Here is a 20,171-nt window from a genome sequence, read left to right as displayed (position 1 = left end):
ACTGTTGTTTCTCTTTGCTTCTCTTTGCTTATTTGAGCTGTTCTTGGCATAATATGGACTTGGTCTTTGACCAAATAGGGCTATCTTCTATATACCAAGCCTACATTGTCACAACACAACTGATTGGCTCAAACGCATCAAGAAGGAAAGAAATTCCACAAATTAACTTTTAACAAGGCACACCTGATAATTGAAATGCATTCCAGGTGACTACCTCATGAAGCTGGTTGAGAGAATGCCAAGAGTGCGCAAAGCTGTCATCAAGGCAAAGGGTGGCTACTTTGAAGAATCTCAAATATAAAATATATTTTGATTTGTTTAACACTTTTTTGGTTACTACATGATTCCATATGTGTTAATTCATAGTTTTGATGTCTTGAATGAGTAGGTGTGTCCAAACTCTTGACTGGTACTGTATGTCCTACAAAAATTCAGAAAACAACAGAGTAAACAAGTAGACATTTAATGTACTGTATGTACTGTATAGTACAAATATGATTTGTGCAAGACGGTCTCTGAGCATTTTTGTTGTTGTTGAGCCATCTGATTTCTTGCTGTTCGTAAAGTGTGGCATTTTGGTGACTGCTCTCCGCTCTGCTCCTCTCTGATTTGCTCCTCTCTGCTCTGCTCCTCTCTGCCCTGTTCCTCTGCTCTGCTCCTCTCTGCTCTGCTCCTCTCTGCTCTGCGCCTCTCTGCTCTGCATGCATGAATAATAATATGGCCAGGTGGTGGAGGGGTTGGAGGGGGTCAGGAGGCGTGCGCCAGCCGCCAAACAAGAGAAAGGTCATGCTTGTTTGTGCAGTGTCCTTCAACAGATGTGAACCGCCTCTGACAGAGACTAGCAAATTCCGGTTAAAACGCTCAGAAAAAATTAGTTGATGGGTCAATTACAGTAAAGGTCACTAGAAGGCAAAGAGGAGAGAAAGGAGAGCGGCGAGAGAGGAGAGGCGAGAAGTTACGATAATAAATCAACAATGTTTGGAGAGAAGTGGAGGTCAAATTCTTTTAGCTCCGATGCCAGTAATATCGGCTACCGCTTTTATTACTTATCCAAGCTTCCTCACACTAGAGGCTGTTCTAAGGACGTTTGGCAACTCAGACAGACATCACCGCCGTCCAAACGCCAGCTCTAACCCATGCTTTATTCTGAACAAAAATAGAAAATAATAAAAAAAGAAAGAATGAGAATTTTCCCGAAGCAAAGATCCATTCCAAAACCAGAGTGAATTTACAAAACCGGCGCAGTGCTACTGAGATTTCCCTAAAGGTTACAATCATCAGTTATTAAGTCGAAATGTCTTGTCAGAAGCTGGCTCAGTTTTCTCCTGCAGCAAATTTCCTATAATAACATATTCATGGTAACACCTACACGGGTGTGTATGTTAAGGCACAAGGCAAATTGATTGAGAGACTGGGCCTGCCAAATGAACTGGGCCGGCCATGTATCAGAAACAATATTATTCTGCTGCTGTGTGCGGCTAACCTTGATCTGTGTTGCACAAACAACCCTGAAGAGAAATGATCCTGGCCTTTCCTCTCCGCTCCCTCTTCTGGTACAATAACCTAGCATATGCCCCCTCCCTCCTAACCCCTCCTTCCCTGCCATATTACACAGTGCATTGACAAACCTGGATCCTTTGTGTGTGTGTGTGTGTGTGTGTGTGTGTGTGTGTGTGTGTGTGTGTGTGTGTGTGTGTGTGTGTGTGTGTGTGTGTGTGTGTGGAACATCTGTAAACCATGCTCTTCCGCCAGCTGTGTGTCTGGCACGCTGGGAGCTGTGGAAGCTTGGGTCAGGCTCATCTAATGTAGCCTATTCAGAAATAACACTGATTCATGGGCAGAGGGAGATGGTCAGCCGTCTCCATTAGCTACCGGCGATGCACAGCAACAAAAAGAATGGGATCAATACGCCGCTCTTTTCAGAATGTAGTGCAAATAAAATGTGGTGAGTTAGTGATTCAATTCAGACTGGCACTATCTGTCTGTCGATAGGATGGAAGGACAGGACATGCAGCGGAGGGTGAGAGCATTGTTCTACAGAGGTAGACAGAGGTAGGGTAGACGTCACCTTGGTGTGTGTAGTCATTAAAATATCCAAATGTAAAACGTTGGTGAGTCAATCCTCCTGGCAGCATCGTGTAATCATCTTTGATTGAATGCAAAGTGTGGGCTATAGGTCTTAGCTGTGTTAGTAGGAAATCTAGCAGGATGCTCGAACCCAAATAATTCTGCCGTATACATTTTCTCATTAAAATGCATGTGTCTTTTCAAAGGCAGACAACAATGATGCCATCTGGTGTGTGTGTGTGTGTGTGTGTGTGTGTGTGTGTGTGTGTGTGTGTGTGTGTGTGTGTGTGTGTGTGTGTGTGTGTGTGTGTGTGTGTGTGTGTGTGTGTGTGTGTGTGTGTGTGTGTGTGTGTGTGTGTGTGTGCAGAGCAAACATTGTGCATTGACTGAACATTTCTGCAATTTACTTTAATGTTTACGGTCATTCCTACTCCAGCATACCCTTTTAAAATATACAGAGCTGTATCTCCTTTAAGTGCACTGTACAAATACCCCATTTCAAAGTCAAATTCAGTTACATTTGGATTCAGTATTGCTGCATGTACTAGGCGCAAAGCTACATTTATCAAAGTTAAATGTTTACTTTTTGAATATTTGTGACCAGACGACAGTCACCAGAGTGCCTCATTTCCCTACCAGTCTAATATTGTGTGTAGGCTGAGTACAGTAAAACATGAAAAATTAACGTTGACATTTTACATCACATAATAATTGAATGTACAGTTTCACCTTAAAGGGATACTTCTGGATTTTGGCAATGAGGCCCCTTTATCTACTTCCCCAGAGTCAGATGAACTGCTAGCAGATACCCATAGAATTCCAGTCATTGCGCTAACGCTAGCTAGCATTGGCTCGCAAAACTACCTCTAACTTCCTTCATACTGGACGCAGAGACATAAAAATGGAATCCACAAGTTCATCCGACTCTGGGGAAGTATCCAAAATCCCAAAGTATCCTTTTAATGTCACAGTATTTTAATGCTCAGATAAAGAGAGATATCAATACTGTACAGCTGGTAAGGTGAGTGGACCATTGATGGAAACTGTTGGTACTGAACTAGACTGAACTGAACTAAATTGTGGGTAGTTGGACCATGGTGGAGAAGGAGCTTACCTTTGACGGAGGTGTTGGGTGGTGGGCCTTCTATGCGCAGGTTCCATGGTGGGTCCCCCTGGTTGGCGAAGTCCCTCATCTTCAGGTAGCTAATAGTGAGGCGGATGATGGAAGCCTTGTCCAGCTGGCTGGTGATGGCCCCGGGCAGGGGCAGCATCTTGGCCAGCTCATAGAACTCAAAGTTCTCCTTCCCCCGCCGCGAGCGAGCCGCATCCCGGGACTTCTCCTTCCTCAGAGCCTGCAACCTGGTGAGGACAGGAGAAGAGCCAGGAGTTAGGACCAGGGTTGTGTTCAGTAGGGACAACACTTTTTGCAACACTCTGAAACTAGGTGGGAGACGAGCAGAAAGTTAGGGTCTTGGTTTCGACCAGGAAGAACAGAAAGGCCATACCATCATTCGACGCCATAAGAAAGTTAGCAAGCAAGCAAGACCAGGGTCAGGTTAAGTAAGGAGGAAACGTTTTGAAATGGGGAGGGACTACCTGCACTTGTCCAATTAGAACACAGATGTTGTTCTCCATTGCAAAATGTTTTGCTACGGTGTGACCTATTGAACATGACCCTGGCCCCTCTGTCAGCTCAGACACCTGACTGTTGTCATACTGTGGACTAAGTCTAAGTCTGTGTCCCAAATGGCACCCTAAAAAATGAATAAAGGGAATAGGGGGCCATTTGGGAGCTAGGCTAGGTTACAGGGCTATAGGACCAACCACACCAAGTCAGTCAGTCTTGGCCGTTAGTGACTTGCTCTACTCCAGTGGGAACGCTCAGCACAATTGATTCAGTCATTGGAATTTAGAAGTGGGTCGAAGTTCTGATTAGCTTTGGCCTTGGGTCTCACGGGACAGCCTGCTGAATGACTTTCAGATTGCTGCCTTTTTTAACGTAAGACACTGCAATAGGCCCAGATAGATCTCTCTCTTTCTCTCTGCAGCTGAAATAGTTTCACAAAATGAGATCATATTCAAAAAGGCCAAATACTGCACTGACCTCACTTTACACTGTCTGAGAGCTCAGTGTGATATTTCTCCTCTATATTTCTACTTCAATTGATTTATTCATGTCAGCTGCCTGAACTGGTAAGAGTAACAAATATACTGCAGGTGCACATTTCTCAGATGTGTCAGAATAGATGTGTTTAAAATAGTTATAATTCACTTTTTTTACAGTATAATATAGTCCATTTTACGATATTGTACTGCGTGTCAGTACATAGTAATTGCTTTGATACTGTATTTATATTACAGTGGAGTGTACTGTAATATTAAATACATAATTTTACTTGCCACCAAGCTGTCTGTAAATTACTGTCAAATTCATGCTAACCCCTTTACAGTGTACTGTATTCAGGCATGTCCTTTCAAGCCCTTTATACAGCGGCAGTAGATCACATGACCTATTGAAGGACGTACGGTTGGTTATAGTCTATTGGCTTGATTCGTTCCAGTCAAACACTTCTGTCCCCTTCAGTCATTGTGTTATTTATTTTATATCGAAGAACTCGAAGCAGTTCCATACTTCCATAACACAACTCCCAACTTTCTATGGCGTTCATCATCCCAAGCCATTTTGAATTAAGTTGCCAATAAATCACACAGGAATCTCTGGGTTCCCCACTGGCCGACACCTAGATTAATTTTTTACCACCACAAATGCAAAATCTGTTAGAACAGACTTGAAAGATGAGGGAAGAGAGGGTTTCTGCCCTGAAGATGAAAAATGACTGTTGGTGAAGAAAATAATTTCACATTATTTTGTCGTTTAGTTATCAGTGATTCAAGACAAAAACCAACAACATTAAGCAAAGGTGAATAAAAAAACAGCAAGCCAAGGCCCACCCACGCTCTGACAGTGGGTTACTACTGTACATAGATAGAGTACATACATTCAAAAGAGGTTTGAGAAATCAATTCATGAATTTAGACATTCACAATGTCTGCAGGATTCAAATGAGAATTCACCAAGCACCTCTTCCCACAACCTTCATTCAGCCAAATAATGTCTTGTGGCTTACTAATACCATGCTCATAGTTGTCAAGATCAATTTATGTTAGCTTTTTGTGTGCATCAGGAGTGTAATAGGATCATTTCATTGCCAGATACAGATGCACCCTCTGCCTTTACATCTAAGTAGCAGATTGCTGTTCTTGATCATCTCGACCGCTCCTCTGCAAGAAGAAAAACACCATTTGATGGTCTGCTGCTCAGACAATATATAAAGCTAGTTGTAATGGTTGTTTGGAGGCAAAGTGCAACAGAGCAGCAGAATTTCATTTGTTCCGCAAACTTGGAAAGCATTATGTCGGCCTGCCAAATATTTCTTGATGCGCCGGGGTTGTGTGACCTTCATACAGCAGACATATTTATCATGTTCTACCAGAGTAAATGTAACACTTTTTTTTTTTTTTTTTATAAACATGAAATTAAATCATGTCGTAGTTCAACGAAAACAACCCAATAGCTTTTTAAGTTCCTTTTACAAGACAGGGATGAGGTCACTAACTTCTGGCTGGATTTGGTTCTGGTTCTGAGGTCACGACCCCGTCTATGTTCCACATCACATACTGTACTCCAGACGTGGCAACTTTATTTTGATTGCCGTAAACAAATATAATAACAATAAATAAAAAAAATCTGCAATGAACCCGTCCTTTCTCAGGTAATCACTTTTTTAAGTTGGTGTCCAGCACCCTACATACTGCATATAAATCATTTAATAATTATTCATTATTATATAGATCTTTTTTTTTTTTTCTGCAACATGCAGATGACCACATAGTCTGTATTTTACACCACATTCTCCACATACTGAACTACTGCATTAACATCGTTCTCACATTGCAATCCCAGAGCAGTCACCATGCTGCTCCCACTAGGGTGTCAGATGCCCATGCTGAAAAAGAGACCAGTGGTAGGGAGCACAAGCAGAACAGCTTCACAATCTAACATTCCCATTGAGTCCCAGAAAAGCCTAGTTATCATTGTGTAAAGAGAGCCATCTCCATCACCTACACTACAGTCACCATCCACAACGGTGGCACCAACCCCACCACATTCTTTTGCACCATTTTCAAATGACTCTCTGTATATTCTGAATCATACAAACCCACACCCATACACACATCTCAATGACATCATGGAGAGAAAAAAAACATACTGGTTGGTAAGTGTTTACTTGAAAATAGAATGCTTATGGCCCACACGGTGAAATGCCAGTGGGGAAATCAACCAATGTGAGGAGTGTCTGATAGGGATCTGTGTGTAGGAACAGAGAGCCGCATTGTGTTCACACTTCCTGCTTTCCCTCGTCTACAAGAGAACTCCAGAGTACAGTTAGTATTGTAAAAATGGAAAAGACTTGTGAGAAGTCAAGATTAGAGATATGAAATGTACACAGAACAAGACATTTCTTTACTCAGAGTAACAGGGTTCCAAAACAGAGAGGGAGTCAGCATCCATTTTAAGTCGATTAGCTTAGCTTAGCTTATACTGACGGGGTATAATAATATACAGTATAATAATAACATTATTATAATAACACAAACCAGACTAAACGTACTGCTAATAAAGCATGTGTCGCTTTTAATGAACTAGAAGATGGCAACTTACAGTAACTAATGTCTTTCTCAAGAAAACCCATAAGATATCTGCAGCAAACAACAATAAAACAGCCACAGGGTCATTGGCCAATTAAATGAATGGACATCTTGAATGGAGGTGACACACCTTGGTGAGCCTGCTGTCTAAGATATCACTCTATGTAGCCAATCAGCGAACCACCCACCATTCAACTTTTGAAGGCAAGGAGAATACATCAAGCGGCCGAAACTTGTGTGCAAATGATCATTTAGGATTGAAGTAATTGGTTTCATCAGTGTTGAAAAGGCAGCCAGAGCAAAATGCCACTTTAGATTAGGGCCCTCCTCCTGAAGAAATGGATGACACCACTGATCGGGGGACTAAATGCCAAAACTAATCAATTGCTTTTGTGACTCTGGCTCTCCATGCAGCAGTAAAAAGAGAGGGTGCACTAGGTTCTCTTTCTCATTATAGAAAATGCTATCTCCTTAGTAACATAATTTAACTTCTCATCAACTTGGTCACACTGTGTCATCAAACCTGTCCAAACCCCCGGCAGACAATGAGGGGTTATGAAAAACAACCTTGTTCGGGGTTAGGCCCCATTTATAAATACCACCAAGACTGGACAACACCAGGGCCCATATTCACTAAACATATCAGAGTAGGAGTGCTGATCTAGGATCAGCTTATCCTTTTAGATCATAATGAATATGATTATATGGGCAGGGGAGACCTGATCCTAGATCAGGACTTCCACTCTGATGGTTTTTGAAGACCCCCAAGGACATGCATGCATTTGTACTGCAGCATTGTACACTACACTAACATGTTCACAACATTTATCCTCTATTTAAATGAGATGGTCAAACAAAAATCCGAAGCAGCTGTACAATATCACAGGTGTTCATCAACACGTACAGTACTATAAGTAGAAACACATTCATACGAAGTTCATAAGATTCAATGATGCTGTGACATTTATCTTTTCAGTGAGTTGTAACACCACCATTCTGTTAAAGGAAAACTCCACCCAAAAAACTAACTTTTGGTATTTGTTTCATTAGTCCATTGTTGATATAGTCCCAAAATGTTTTGCATGTCAACAATCAAGTTTTCAAGATAAACTCAGCAAAAAAAGAAACGTCCCTTTTTCAGGACCCTGTCTTTCAAAGATAATTCGTAAAAATCCAAATAACTTCACAGATCGTCATTGTAAAGGCTTTAAACACTGTTTCCCATGCTTGTTCAATGAACCATAAACAATTAATGAACATGCACCTGTGGAACGGTTGTTAAGACACTAACAGCTTACAGACGGTAGGCAATTAAGGTCAGTTATGAAAACTTAGGACACTAAAAAGGCCTTTCTACTGACTCTGAAAAAGACCAAAAGAAAAATGACCAAGGGTCCCTGCTCATCTGCGTGAACGTGCCTTAGACATGCTGCAAGGAGGCATGAGGACTGCAGATGTGGCCAGGGAAATAAATTGCAATGTCCGTACTGTGAGACACCTAAGACAGCGCTACAGGGAGACAGGAAGGACAGCTGATTGTCCTTTCAGTGGCAGACCACGTGTAACAACACCTGCACAGGATCGGTACATCCGAACATCACACCTGCGGAACAGGTACAGGATGGCAACAACAACTGCCCGAGTTACACCAGGAACGCACAATCCCTCCATCAGTGCTCATACTGTCCGCAACAGGCTGAGAGAGGCTGGACTGAGGGCTTGTAGGCCTGTTGTAAGGCAGGTCCTCACCAGACATCACCGGCAACAACGTCACCTATGGGCACAAACCCACCGTCGCTGGACCAGACAGGACTGGCAAAAAGTGCTCTTCACTGACGAGCCGTGATTTTGTCTCACCAGGGGAGATGGTCGGATTCGCGTTTCTCGTTGAAGGAATGAGCATTACACCGAGGCCTGTACTCTGGAGTGGGATCGATTTGGGGGTGGAGGGTCCGTCGTGATCTGGGGCGGTGTGTCACAGCATCACCGGACTGAACTTGTTGTCATTGCAGGCAATCTCAACGCTGTGCGTTACAGGGAAGACATCCTCCTCCCTCATGTGGTACCCTTCCTGCAGGCTCATCCTGACATGACCCTCCAGCATGACAATGCCACCAGCCATACTGCTCGTTCTGTGCTTGATTTCCTGCAAGACAGGAATGTCAGTGTTCTGCCATGGCCAGCGAAGAGCCTGGATCTCAATCCCATTGAGCACATCTGGGACCTGTTGGATCGGAGGGTGAGGGCTAGGGCCATTCCCCCCTGAAATGTCCGGGAACTTGCAGGTGCCTTGGTGGAAGTGTGTGGTAACATCTCACAGCAAGAACTGGCAAATCTGGTTCAGTCCTTGAGGAGGAGATGCACTGCAGTACTTAATGCAGCTGGTGGCCACACCAGATACTGACTGTTATTTTTGATTTTGACCCCCCCCTTTGTTCAGGGACACGTTATTCCATTTCTGTTGTCACATGTCTGTGGAACTTGTTCAGTTTTTGTCTCAGTTGTTGAATCTTATGTTAATAAAAATATTTACACATACTAAGTTTGCTGAAAATAAACGCAGTTGACAGTGAGAGGACGTTTCTTTTTTTGCTGAGTTTATATAACTTTCAAAATACAGAAATACAGCCGGTATGATGCATTTTGCTTCATATGGTGTTGAGTTTTCCATTATATTTTGCAAAATGCATCATATCAGCTATATTTCTGTATTTTGAAAGTTATATATCTTGAAAACTTGATTGCTGAATGGCAAAACATGTAGGGACTATATCAACAACGGACTAATGAAACAAATACCAATATACCAAATACCGTTTTGGGGTGGAATTTTCCTTTAACTCCATTAAACAGTGTTCTCTATCTCTTTGGTTAACGCTAACTGTTCATCGTTGTATTGGAAGGTTGTTTCTCCCTTTTAATACCATTTAAGGTCTGTCTGCACATCAGACTATCCTATCAGTCTGTGAAGGGGATGGCCTATTGCCACGGATGTCCATTGTCCTTATTAAGGTTGCCATTACGCTCTGTGTCTCAGGTGACATTGATGTCCTCAGAGCTGTCTGTCTGTCTGTCTGTGTGTGTCTGTGTGTGTGTGTGTGTGTGTGTGTGTGTGTGTGTGTGTGTGTGTGTGTGTGTGTGTGTGTGTGTGTGTGTGTGTGTGTGTGTGTGTGTGCGTGTGTGTTCATGTGTGTGTGTGTGTGTGTGTGTGTGTGTCTGTGATCTGTGTGTGCAAGTGTGGTGCCTGTTTCATAGCTAAATGCACAAAAGGACTAACTGTATCCGGTGCATGATAATAAAGCACTTGAAGTTCAAACAATATAAAGGCAATTGTGAATGTTATTGAACAGGCCTCTGTCACAGTGGGTCTGGTAAGGTTGTTGCTGGACCAACACAGTACCACACTAACAACCACTGTAGCACCAAGGCTGTAGAAGCTCATCTCATACATTTAACCTACTGCATCTATTATTGTTAGGCTTTGTGACCAACACTCATAAATTAGTACCCGGAAATTCAATGAAAGAACAAATAAAAACCTGTTGATTGAGTAAATTGGAAGACTTAAGAGGCAATTAAAAGAGAAAAATAATACAAGGTGGACAAAAAAATACATTCATCTGCACTCGTTTTCATTTTGTTTTGCAGCTTTCATTCTTTCTGTTGTTGTTGTTGCTGTTGTTGTTTTTCTACCTCTCGCTGTGGTATTGATACCATTAAATGAAATACCTGCTGTAACACAAAGGAGAGAACATAAAGATGAGGAGAGAGACCGAGAGAGAGGCTTATGAAGAGAGAAGAGAGAGAGGCAGGCCAAGGCATTAATCAGCCATCTTGCTACATATTGATTCAACTACAATGATGCGGTCATTTGGAGAAATAATAGCCAGCAAATTATGCAGGATGAAACCCTGCTGTTAATGAATGAGAATAATCCCCCTTTGTACTGAAAAACCCACCACCCACAGCTCGGAGGCTCGGAAATCTACTAGGTGGAGGAGTGGGCCTGCCAGGCTGCTGTGATTACCACCGGTAGGGGAAACATTGAGAGGAGAGCTACCATTGTCCTCCCTTGTGCTCAGAAGGTCAGCGTGTGTGTGCGTGTGTTCTCAGAGGGTCAGGGTCTGTATGGCTCTTCTCAGGGTGGTCATCCGGGCGCCTGGCTGCTCCATCAGGCTCACAGCAGCAAGACTGAGGCTTATTTCACTGTTTCTTGTAGGATGATGCAGAATGGACATGAATATAGACACTGGTGGAGACAGTATTTATGGAGGAAACAAGGCCTCATACTGAGACAGATTGCTTATCCTTATCCTTTAATTCACATTCTATCATTAGGGATGGGCCAGAGTGGACACGTACTGTAGACCACAGGAGGCTGCTGAAGGGAGGACGGCTCATAGTAATGGCTGGAACGGAGTGAATGGCGTGGTATCAAACACGTGGAAACTATTTCCATTCTTTTTTTTCTAACTCTGCATTGTTGGGAATGGGCTCGTAGGTAAGAATTTCACGGTAAAGTCTACACCTGTTGTATTCGGCGCATGTGACCAATAACAGTTGACCAATAACACCATTCCATTTATTCTGTTCCAGCCATTACTATGAGCCTGTCCTCCCCAATTAAGGTGCCACCAGCCACCTGTGGTATACACAAACAGATATACGTGCAAACACGCAGTCACGCACACGTTTGAATGGGAGGAGAAGATGAGATTTCAACTTGCTTCCTAAAACCAAACATGCACCACAATAAATCATTTTTGGCCATTACATTTTTTGCACTTTGATTCAAAGCCCAAATAACATAACCTTTTCTTTCAGGCTATGTAAAGCTACTCTGATTCTAAATCAACAGTGGCTATGCAGCAGGGTGTAAAGTCTTAATAGCTCCAGCACACCACTTCCCTGAGCCTGCATATCTTCATTACAGTGGGAATCGTCTTATTGTTGGATTAAACTTACTGCATATGACTAAACACACACAGCCACATAATGAAATACACAACTAGCAGCAAGCTGTTTGGACAAGGGATTGGTTCCATTTCAAGTCAAAAATCAATCCCCCAACAAAGGAAAAGAGACAGAAAACCGAGTGCATAAAAGCAGTAAATAAAAGCAGTAAATCAGTATCACTCAAGGAATTTAGTCTAAACGTATTTATTAATTTATGCAGAGCGACTCAATTGTTATGACTCTGTTATAAACACACACATGAACTTATTATACCACACTGACAACAAAAGTAAAACATCTCAGTAACAGATGTAACAGGTGGTACTGTTTGAACACGGTTTAAACTCACAGAACCCCCTCAGGGTTTTAGAGTGTGAATATCAACCTTTTAAGTCAATAGTGTAATCTCTCATCGGGTGTGGTTGTATAATGTGCAGGTGTGTGTGTGAGCGTGCGTGCGTGCGTGCGTGTGTGTGCTTATGGTGTAGAGCTGTCCTGTGTTCTGCCTGCTTGAGACCCGCAGGTTGTAGACAGAGAGGGCAGACTGAGAAGACAGTTGTCAATGGCCAAGGTCACCAGGCTGCCTGTACAGACTGGAGCTTGTGGGTGCATCCCAAATGGCACCCTATTCCCTATACAGTGCACTACTTTTGACCAGAGCTCTATGGACCCTGGTCAAAAGTAGTGCACTATATAGGGAATAGGGTGCCATTTGGGAAGGATAGAGACCCTGTTTCCCAGTGCGCTCCAATCTCCCCCACCACAGAGTTGTCTGTATGTACCCATGAACAAGGAGAGGGAGGGTGGCAGCTTCAATGTACACAACACACACACACACACACACACACACACACACACACACACACACACACACACACACACACACACACACACACACACACACACACACACACACACGCATAGACATAGGTACAGAAACACACACACACACACCAAATATGAAATGCTAGTGGAGCGTGTCCATAAAATAAAAAGGAATTGCGTCCGGGGACTGAAACCAGAATCAGATATTACCTGCTGTCTTGATTAATAGTCTCTCTCCTGTATGCTTTTAATTTAAAGCCCCCCAGCACTCTCACTCTCTCTCCTCTGTGGAAAAATGATTATGTCCCAAATGGCACCCTATTCCCTAGAGGCCCTGGTCAAAAGTGGCGCACTATGTAGGGATTAGGGTGCCATTTGGAACGAAGGCAATAACTTCTCTATTTTTACGATGGACTCATCCAAACCTGGATGTGGGACTGGGGGGCCCAGCAATACATTTTAGTTTCAATTTGCATTGCAATGTTTTTAAATTCATATCTGACTTTAATTTGCTGCGGATATGGTTGTTTGCATTTACCTCAAGCATGGAAAACTGGTACTGGTCTGCAGTACAGGGAAACTGATTGTTACATACTGTATGAAATAGGAATAAACAAATGTTACTACCGCTAATCAGAGGCATATGTGGCTTGCAGCCTTGCACACCGGAACCAGACATGTCCATAATGACTACTAGCAGATGTGTGGTGAGAGCCACTGTAATGGTGGTGGTGAGGGGCAGGGATGATGAAATCTTGATAGCCACAATGCTTGATGGCCAAAACTCGGGAAGCCCTGAGGTTAGAGAGGTGAGCTAGTGACCGAAGGGTTGCCAGTTTGAATCCCAGGGCTTATGGGGAAAAACAGTGGGGAGTGAGGAGAGTTGCTGGTATCAGAAGGTTGTCTTCTGGTTCTTGGTTGTCTGCAGTGATCTGGTGTCTTCTGTTTGCCCAACTGGTTAGTCTGCAGTGATCTGGTGTCTTCTGTTTGCCCAACTGGTTAGTCTGCAGTGATCTGGTGTCTTCTGTTTGCCCAACTGGTTAGTCTGCAGTGATCTGGTGTCTTCTGTTTGCCCAACTGGTTAGTCTGCAGTGATCTGGTGTCTTCTGTTTGCCCAACTGGTTAGTCTGCAGTGATCTGGTGTCTTCTGTTTGCCCAACTGGTTAGTCTGCAGTGATGTTGCATCAAGAGGCTTAGTACAGAGTGACTGCGGCTCCGCCCGCTCAGTGGATCCATCGCCACAGCGGGCGAGGCAAATCCCGTTAGCTGTGAATAAAGCCATTCGGGCCAGCTACAGGTAAGCCTGACGCAATGCGATTACATGGCAAGTGCAGTGGCTGAAAGCCCCAGCGCCAACACAATACCCTCAGTCAGCCTTCTTCATTTCTGCCATACCATTCCATTAATGGAAATCCTGTTAAAAGGTGTGACACACCAATTTTTAAATCCCAAATGGCAACCTAGTTCCTTTATAGTGTACTAATTTAGACCAGAGCCTTAAAGGCCCTGCTCAGAAGTAGTGCACCATAAAGGCAATAGGGTGCCATTTGGGATGCAGAAACACTGTACGAGAGAAAGAAAGAGAGGATTGTGGGAGATTTAAAGGATTCTGGGTAATGTTGAGTTAATTCACCATATCAACATGAAGTTATGATCAATGGTAAAATGATTTGGACGTAGCTATATAACAGCTACCGTATGTCTGGCTGACAGACAGTTCCTTGATCACAAATACAAAGCTAAGCTAAGCAATGTCTCTTTAATAACAACAAGTAGACAGTTATTAAATCCTCTTTATGGGAACAGGAGGGAGGGAGCAGAGCAGGGTAGAGGAGAGTAGAGGTTTTTCCACTGTTCAGCAGGCCAGGGTTGGTCTAGTTGACTCTTTTGAGCATGATGGATCATTCTCTTATTTAGCAGGGTCATCCTTTCATCTCTATCTCTAAGACTGCATCTCACTCCCGAGTGGCACTGCATCGCAGTGTTGAGGTGTCACTACAGCCTGGGTTCGATCCCAGGCTGTGTTACAGCCAGCCGTGACCGGGAGTCCTATAGGGCGGTGCACAATTGGCCCAGCGTCGTCCCGGTTAGGGGAGGGTTTGGCTATGGGCTTTCCTTGGCTCATCGCGCTCTTGTGACTCCTTGTGGCAGGCCGGGCACCTGCAAGCTGACCTCAGTCGTTAATTGAACAGCGTTTCCTCCGACACATTGGTGAGGCTGGCTTCCGGGTTAAGCGAGCAGGTGTTAAGAAGCAGTGTGGTTTGGCGGGTCATGTTTCGGAGGACGCATGACACGACCTTCGCCTCTCCCGAGCCCGTTAGGGAGTTGCAGCGATGAAACAAGATCGTAACTACCAATTGGACATCACGAAAAAGGGGGTAACATTTTTTAAAATAAAAGACTGCAGCATCTCAAATTGCACCCTATTCCCTATATAGTGCACTACTTTTGACCAAGGTCCATAGGGCCCTTTTCAAAAGCAGTGCAGTATATAGGGATTAGGGTGCCATTTGGACAGTACGCTAAGAGAGGGATATCCAAAGACAGAGAACAAGAGCTACTCAGCAACATTCATCACAATAACAACATACCTTGCATTACACCTGGGATGAAAACACTTACATTTGCTCAACTTGCTATTGGGTCAACCATTGGTTCAACTTACCCCATGGCCATTGGCTCAATTTACCCCAAGGCAAACATTTGGACTATATTAGCCCAAACAAGGATGCACTTTCATGCTAGGTTTTGGACCTCAAATTGAAGCTTATAGAGACTCCAACTGATGTACAGAACAATCTTTGGTTTAGATACAAGCCTCATGAAACCTCTAACGCAATACATTTATTTGACTTGGTCAATTTTTTGGGACCGAACTTACCACTTTTTCCATGTGGTTTCTTCATTCACAGACTCCATGAAATGATGACGTCTTCCTAAATATTTGGCCACATTAATTCTGTCTATGGTTTCCTAGAAACAAGGGTGACTCAACGTACCCCTTTGGCTCAACTTAACCCACTCTCCCCTACTGCTCTCCGCATTTCTCATGGGGTCAATACTATATGGAAAACACACAAACACCCATACAAAACAAGAACACAATTCTATTTGTAATGTGTCTGTAACGAGGTCTTTTTGCTTCCGAATATGAATTACTAATAAGGAGATATAAGTCATAATAACGCTTGGGAACTTATCTGTAACAATATTGCCTATCTCACATATCCGTGTGTTTATGAATAAAAAACGCCTCATATATTCTGCTGTCTGTCTGTGTATGACGTCAATCTATACTCTCCAGTATCTCACCAGCCAACCAACCACATCAAAACCCTTCAAAGCTGCTCTCAACAGCCCGCCACATAGATTCCCCCACTTCCCTTCCCAAAATGGTTTATTGAGTCTCCCAGCCAGCCAGCCAAGGCGGTGAGAGGGGAGCCAGGTAGCTATAAAGAGACAGATAAGAGATGCGTTGGAGAGAGAGAGAGAGAGAAAGAGAGAGTGAATCAGAGAGAGAGAGCGGGAGAGGGAGGGAGAGAGATAGAGGCTCAGAAGGGGGCGACGGCTCCTTGACGAGCGCTCATCATCTCCTCTACCTTCCCCTGAACCTGATCTGTCCCAGTAATCGCTCGCTTCAATCAGAAGAAGAAAAAAAATCTATAGTTCAATGGTAATTTTCTCTCCTCTCCTCCACTCCTCAATCCGCCCCTGTCTGTCTGTGTCTGGGCCAGGCACCTGCTGAAGCCTCTGAGGTGGAACGGCTCAATATTAGCTCTGAAATTAGCAGCAGTCCCTTGTTAAAGACTTGGCACACTGTGAGCAGGGATAGACACTGTTAATGGCATAAAAGCCCTCATCACCTGGGAGCCACACAATTACTTGAGCCAGCCTCTCTCTCTTTTCTCTCTCCCCCTCTCTCTCTGTCCCGGCCCTGTATCCTTGAGACAGCTTACTCCTCTCCTCACTGGCCACCAACCAAAACGGAGGAGACAGAGAGCGACATCTCTCCCGTGACAGCCCCCTGCGCCTCTCTAAACCCCATTTAAAGGAAAAGCAGCATTCAATTGAACCGCTAAATCGCTGTTAATGAATTTTGGGGGGCTTTTTGTGGTGAAAATCGGTGAAAATCGGGTCTGATAACATTATTGTGATTTAAAGGTGTAATAGGGTTAAACTCACTCACAAACAAACAGTAAATATCTTTAGAAAACTAAATCAAAGAGTGCATTTTTAATAATGATACTTGACATAGTACATATACTCAGGTTATTACTTAGGCAAATGTAATCCATAACTCAGACAGATTTTAATATGGCAGACTGAGTCCCCGCGCTTCTGAAGTTCAATATAATATTTATGATGCTACTTTACTTATTAAGGAGACTGAATATAAGAGAGGAATAAAAAGGAAGTAGCCTTGTAGCTATGACAGTAGCATATTTTTAATACAGTATGTACAATAGAGTAAGTATCCTCTCACTATCACAATGTCCCCTTCTCTCTGCAGTATCCTCAACATGGGCTGTGAACTTTATTAGCCTTAGGATCTCTCCACAGTTCAAACTGCTTTCCTGTATGGCTACTTCTCCAACATCTTAAACTAAGGCTGTACAGGTCATTAGCTACAAGGCTACACTTCCTGTATCTCTAGGCCACGTCTGTACAAGCTGATATTACATTACATCTCCACGCTGTACACTACAGGCCAGGGGTGAACCCAGAGTCACATGTGAGGCCCCCCGCCACTCTGCAGCCATTGCCCTGACAACAAGCAGCATGGGGAGCATATCAGGGCCACCCTGCACTGAGACCTACTGTAGGGTGGGGATGGTGGGGTGGGAACCAAGAGCAGCATCCCTCACCTTCCTCACAAACTACACTGAACAAAAATATAAACGTAATGTAAAGTGTTGGTCCCATGTTTCATGAGCTGAAATAAAAGAACCCAGAAATGTTCCATATGCATAAAAAGCTTATTTCTCAAAAATTTGCTAGACACATTTGTTTACATCCCTGTTAGCGAGCATTTCTCCTTTGCTAAGATAGGTGTGGCATATCAAGAAGCTGATTAAAAAGTATGATCATTACACAGGTGTACCTTGTGCAGGGGACAATAAAAGGCCACTCTAAAATGTGCAGCTTTGTCACAACACAATGCCACAGATGTCTCAAGTTTTGAGGGAGCGTGCAAATGGCATGCTGACTGCAGGAATATCCTGACATGCTGACTGCAGGAATGTCCACCAGAGCTGTTACCAGAGAATTGAATGTTAATTTCTCTACCATAAGCCTAACTCCAACGTCGTTTAGAGAATTTGGCAGTACGTCCAACAGGCTTCACAACCGCAGACCACATGTAACCAAGCCTGCTCAGGACCTCCACATCCGGCTTCTTCACCTGCGGGATCGTCTGAGACCAGCCACATGGACAACTGATGAAACTGTGGGTCTGTACAACCGAAGAATTTCTGTACAAACTGTCAGAAACCGTCTCAGGGAAGCTCATCTGAGTACGTTTTTGTCGTCCTCACCAGGGTCTTGACCTGACTGCAGTTCGGCGTCATAACCAACTTCAGTTGGAAAATGCTCACCTTCAATGGCCACTGGCACACTGGAAAAGTGTGCTCTTCACGGATGAATCCCGGTTTCAACTGTATCGGGCAGATGGCTGACAGCGTGTATGGTGTCATGTGGGCGAGCGGTTTGCTGATGTCAACGTTGTGAACAGAGTGCCCCATGGTGACGGTGGGGTTATGGTATGAGCAGGCACAAGCTACGGACAACAAACATAATTGCATTTTATCGAAGGCAATTTGAATGCACAGAGATACCGTGACAAGATCCTGAGGCCCATTGTCGTGCCATTCATCCGCCGCCATCACCTCATGTTTCAGCATGATAATGCACGGCCTCATGTCGCATGGATCTGTACACAATTCCTGGAAGCTGAAATGTCCCAGTACTTCCATGGCCTGCATTCTCACCAGACATGTCACCCATTGAGCATGTTTGGGATGCTCTGGACCGACGTGTACGACAGCGTGTTCCAGTTCCCGGACAATATCCTGCAACTTCGCACAGCCATTGAAGAGGAGTGGGACAACATTCCACAGGCCACAATCAACAGCCTGATCAACTCTATGCGAAGGAGATGTGTCACGATGCATGAGGCAAATGGTGGTTACACCAGATTCTGACAGTTTTTCGGATCCACGCCCCTACTTTTTTTTAAAGGTGTCTGTGACCAACAGATGCATATCTGTATTCCCAGTCATGTTATATCCATAGATTAGGGCCTAATACATTTATTTAAATTGACTGATTTACTTATATGAACTGTAACTCATTAACATCTTTGAAATTGTTGCATGCTACGTTTACATTTTTGTTCAGTATAAGTACCCACTTGGATCCTTAAAGTGGAGAGGCTGGTGCTACCCTGAGCCCTCCCAGCACTCAGCAGTCCTCCCTACCCCTCCTCTGGCTCCCTGCACATGGATGCTGGATGCCACAGCTGGAAGGGCAGCTCCGTGCCAGCCTAGTGGAGCCTAGCAGAGCGTGATCAAAGCAGGTTACAATAGACTCCTCACAGGGTCAGCTGCCGACAACCTGTACAAGATTTACGCCTTCAATAATAAATGAACTAAACATTTTGAAGTAATTGGCTGTGCAGAGGCAGAGGAAGAGGCCTCTCTCTCTATCCCTCTCTATCTCCACCAGAGAGCTTGCTTGTACAAAGCAATAGAGTTTGAATAATTGATGTATGATGCAGTGGTGTGGTGGCTCTGTCGGGTTGCCTTGATTCGCTATAAGCTCTGAGTTCGACTGTGGTGGTGCTTCTGATGATAATCATTGTTTAGAAAAACAATAGGACCAGACAGAAGAAAGAACATATAGAAAGAAATGGGAAGAAGAGGAGCACTTCAGCAACAAGACAAATCCCACTGTGCAAAAACTTGTTGAATCAACGTTGTTTCCATGTCATTTCAAACCCCAAATGAAATGTGATGACTTTGAATCGTCGCGGAAAACTGATTGCATTTGATTTAACCTAAATCTAATGACATGGTGAAATATTTTGATGCTTTCATGTTGAATTTACGTTAGTTGACAACTCAACCAACTGTAAATCATAACTAGACGTTGAAGTGACGTCTGTGCCCAGTGGGATATCTCATCACAGATCGGCTTCTCTCTGAAAGTCTGAGGCCTCAATACAGACTACTGATTCATGATGATAAACAAACAATTATCATCTTAACAAATGCACCCCAGACAACTCTCTCGCTCTACTGAAGTTGTCTGATGCCAGATCTTCACAGAGATGAGGTCTGGCTGTCTGTCCCGCATGCTTGTGAAATTACTCTGGCAGTATTTTGCTTTATGTCTCTATTCTGATCATAGGGGTACCAAGAACGACAAACATAGACAAACAGACAGACAGGGACTTTAGAAAGCAGAAACGACTGTACAAGCTAGTTTATGTAGTGAAATTCCACCTCTACCCTATACCAATGAAATCCTTCCACTCATTGTTGTGTTATTTATCTGTGCATCACCAAGCTACAGTGTGTTTGTGAGCCTGAGATACACGTAATTTATGGTGTTTG

General features: G+C 43.8%; 1 protein-coding gene across 5 annotated transcripts in view; it reads right to left on the bottom strand.

Moving 5' to 3' along the window:
• The window catches only part of npas3 (neuronal PAS domain protein 3), a 335,830-nt gene that overhangs the window by 222,651 nt on the left and 93,008 nt on the right, over positions 1–20,171 (bottom strand). For all 5 annotated transcript variants that reach the window (XM_045717645.2, XM_082974183.1, XM_014194380.3 and 2 more), the window contains one exon: positions 3,182–3,426. In XM_045717645.2, coding sequence (XP_045573601.1) covers positions 3,182–3,426 — 245 coding nt within the window. The remainder of the gene's footprint in view (positions 1–3,181; positions 3,427–20,171) is intronic.

This window comes from Salmo salar, chromosome 01, assembly GCF_965601325.2.
Source record: "Salmo salar chromosome 01, fSalSal1, whole genome shotgun sequence".
NCBI lineage: Eukaryota > Metazoa > Chordata > Actinopteri > Salmoniformes > Salmonidae > Salmo > Salmo salar.
This window is presented reverse-complemented; position numbering and strand designations above follow the sequence as displayed.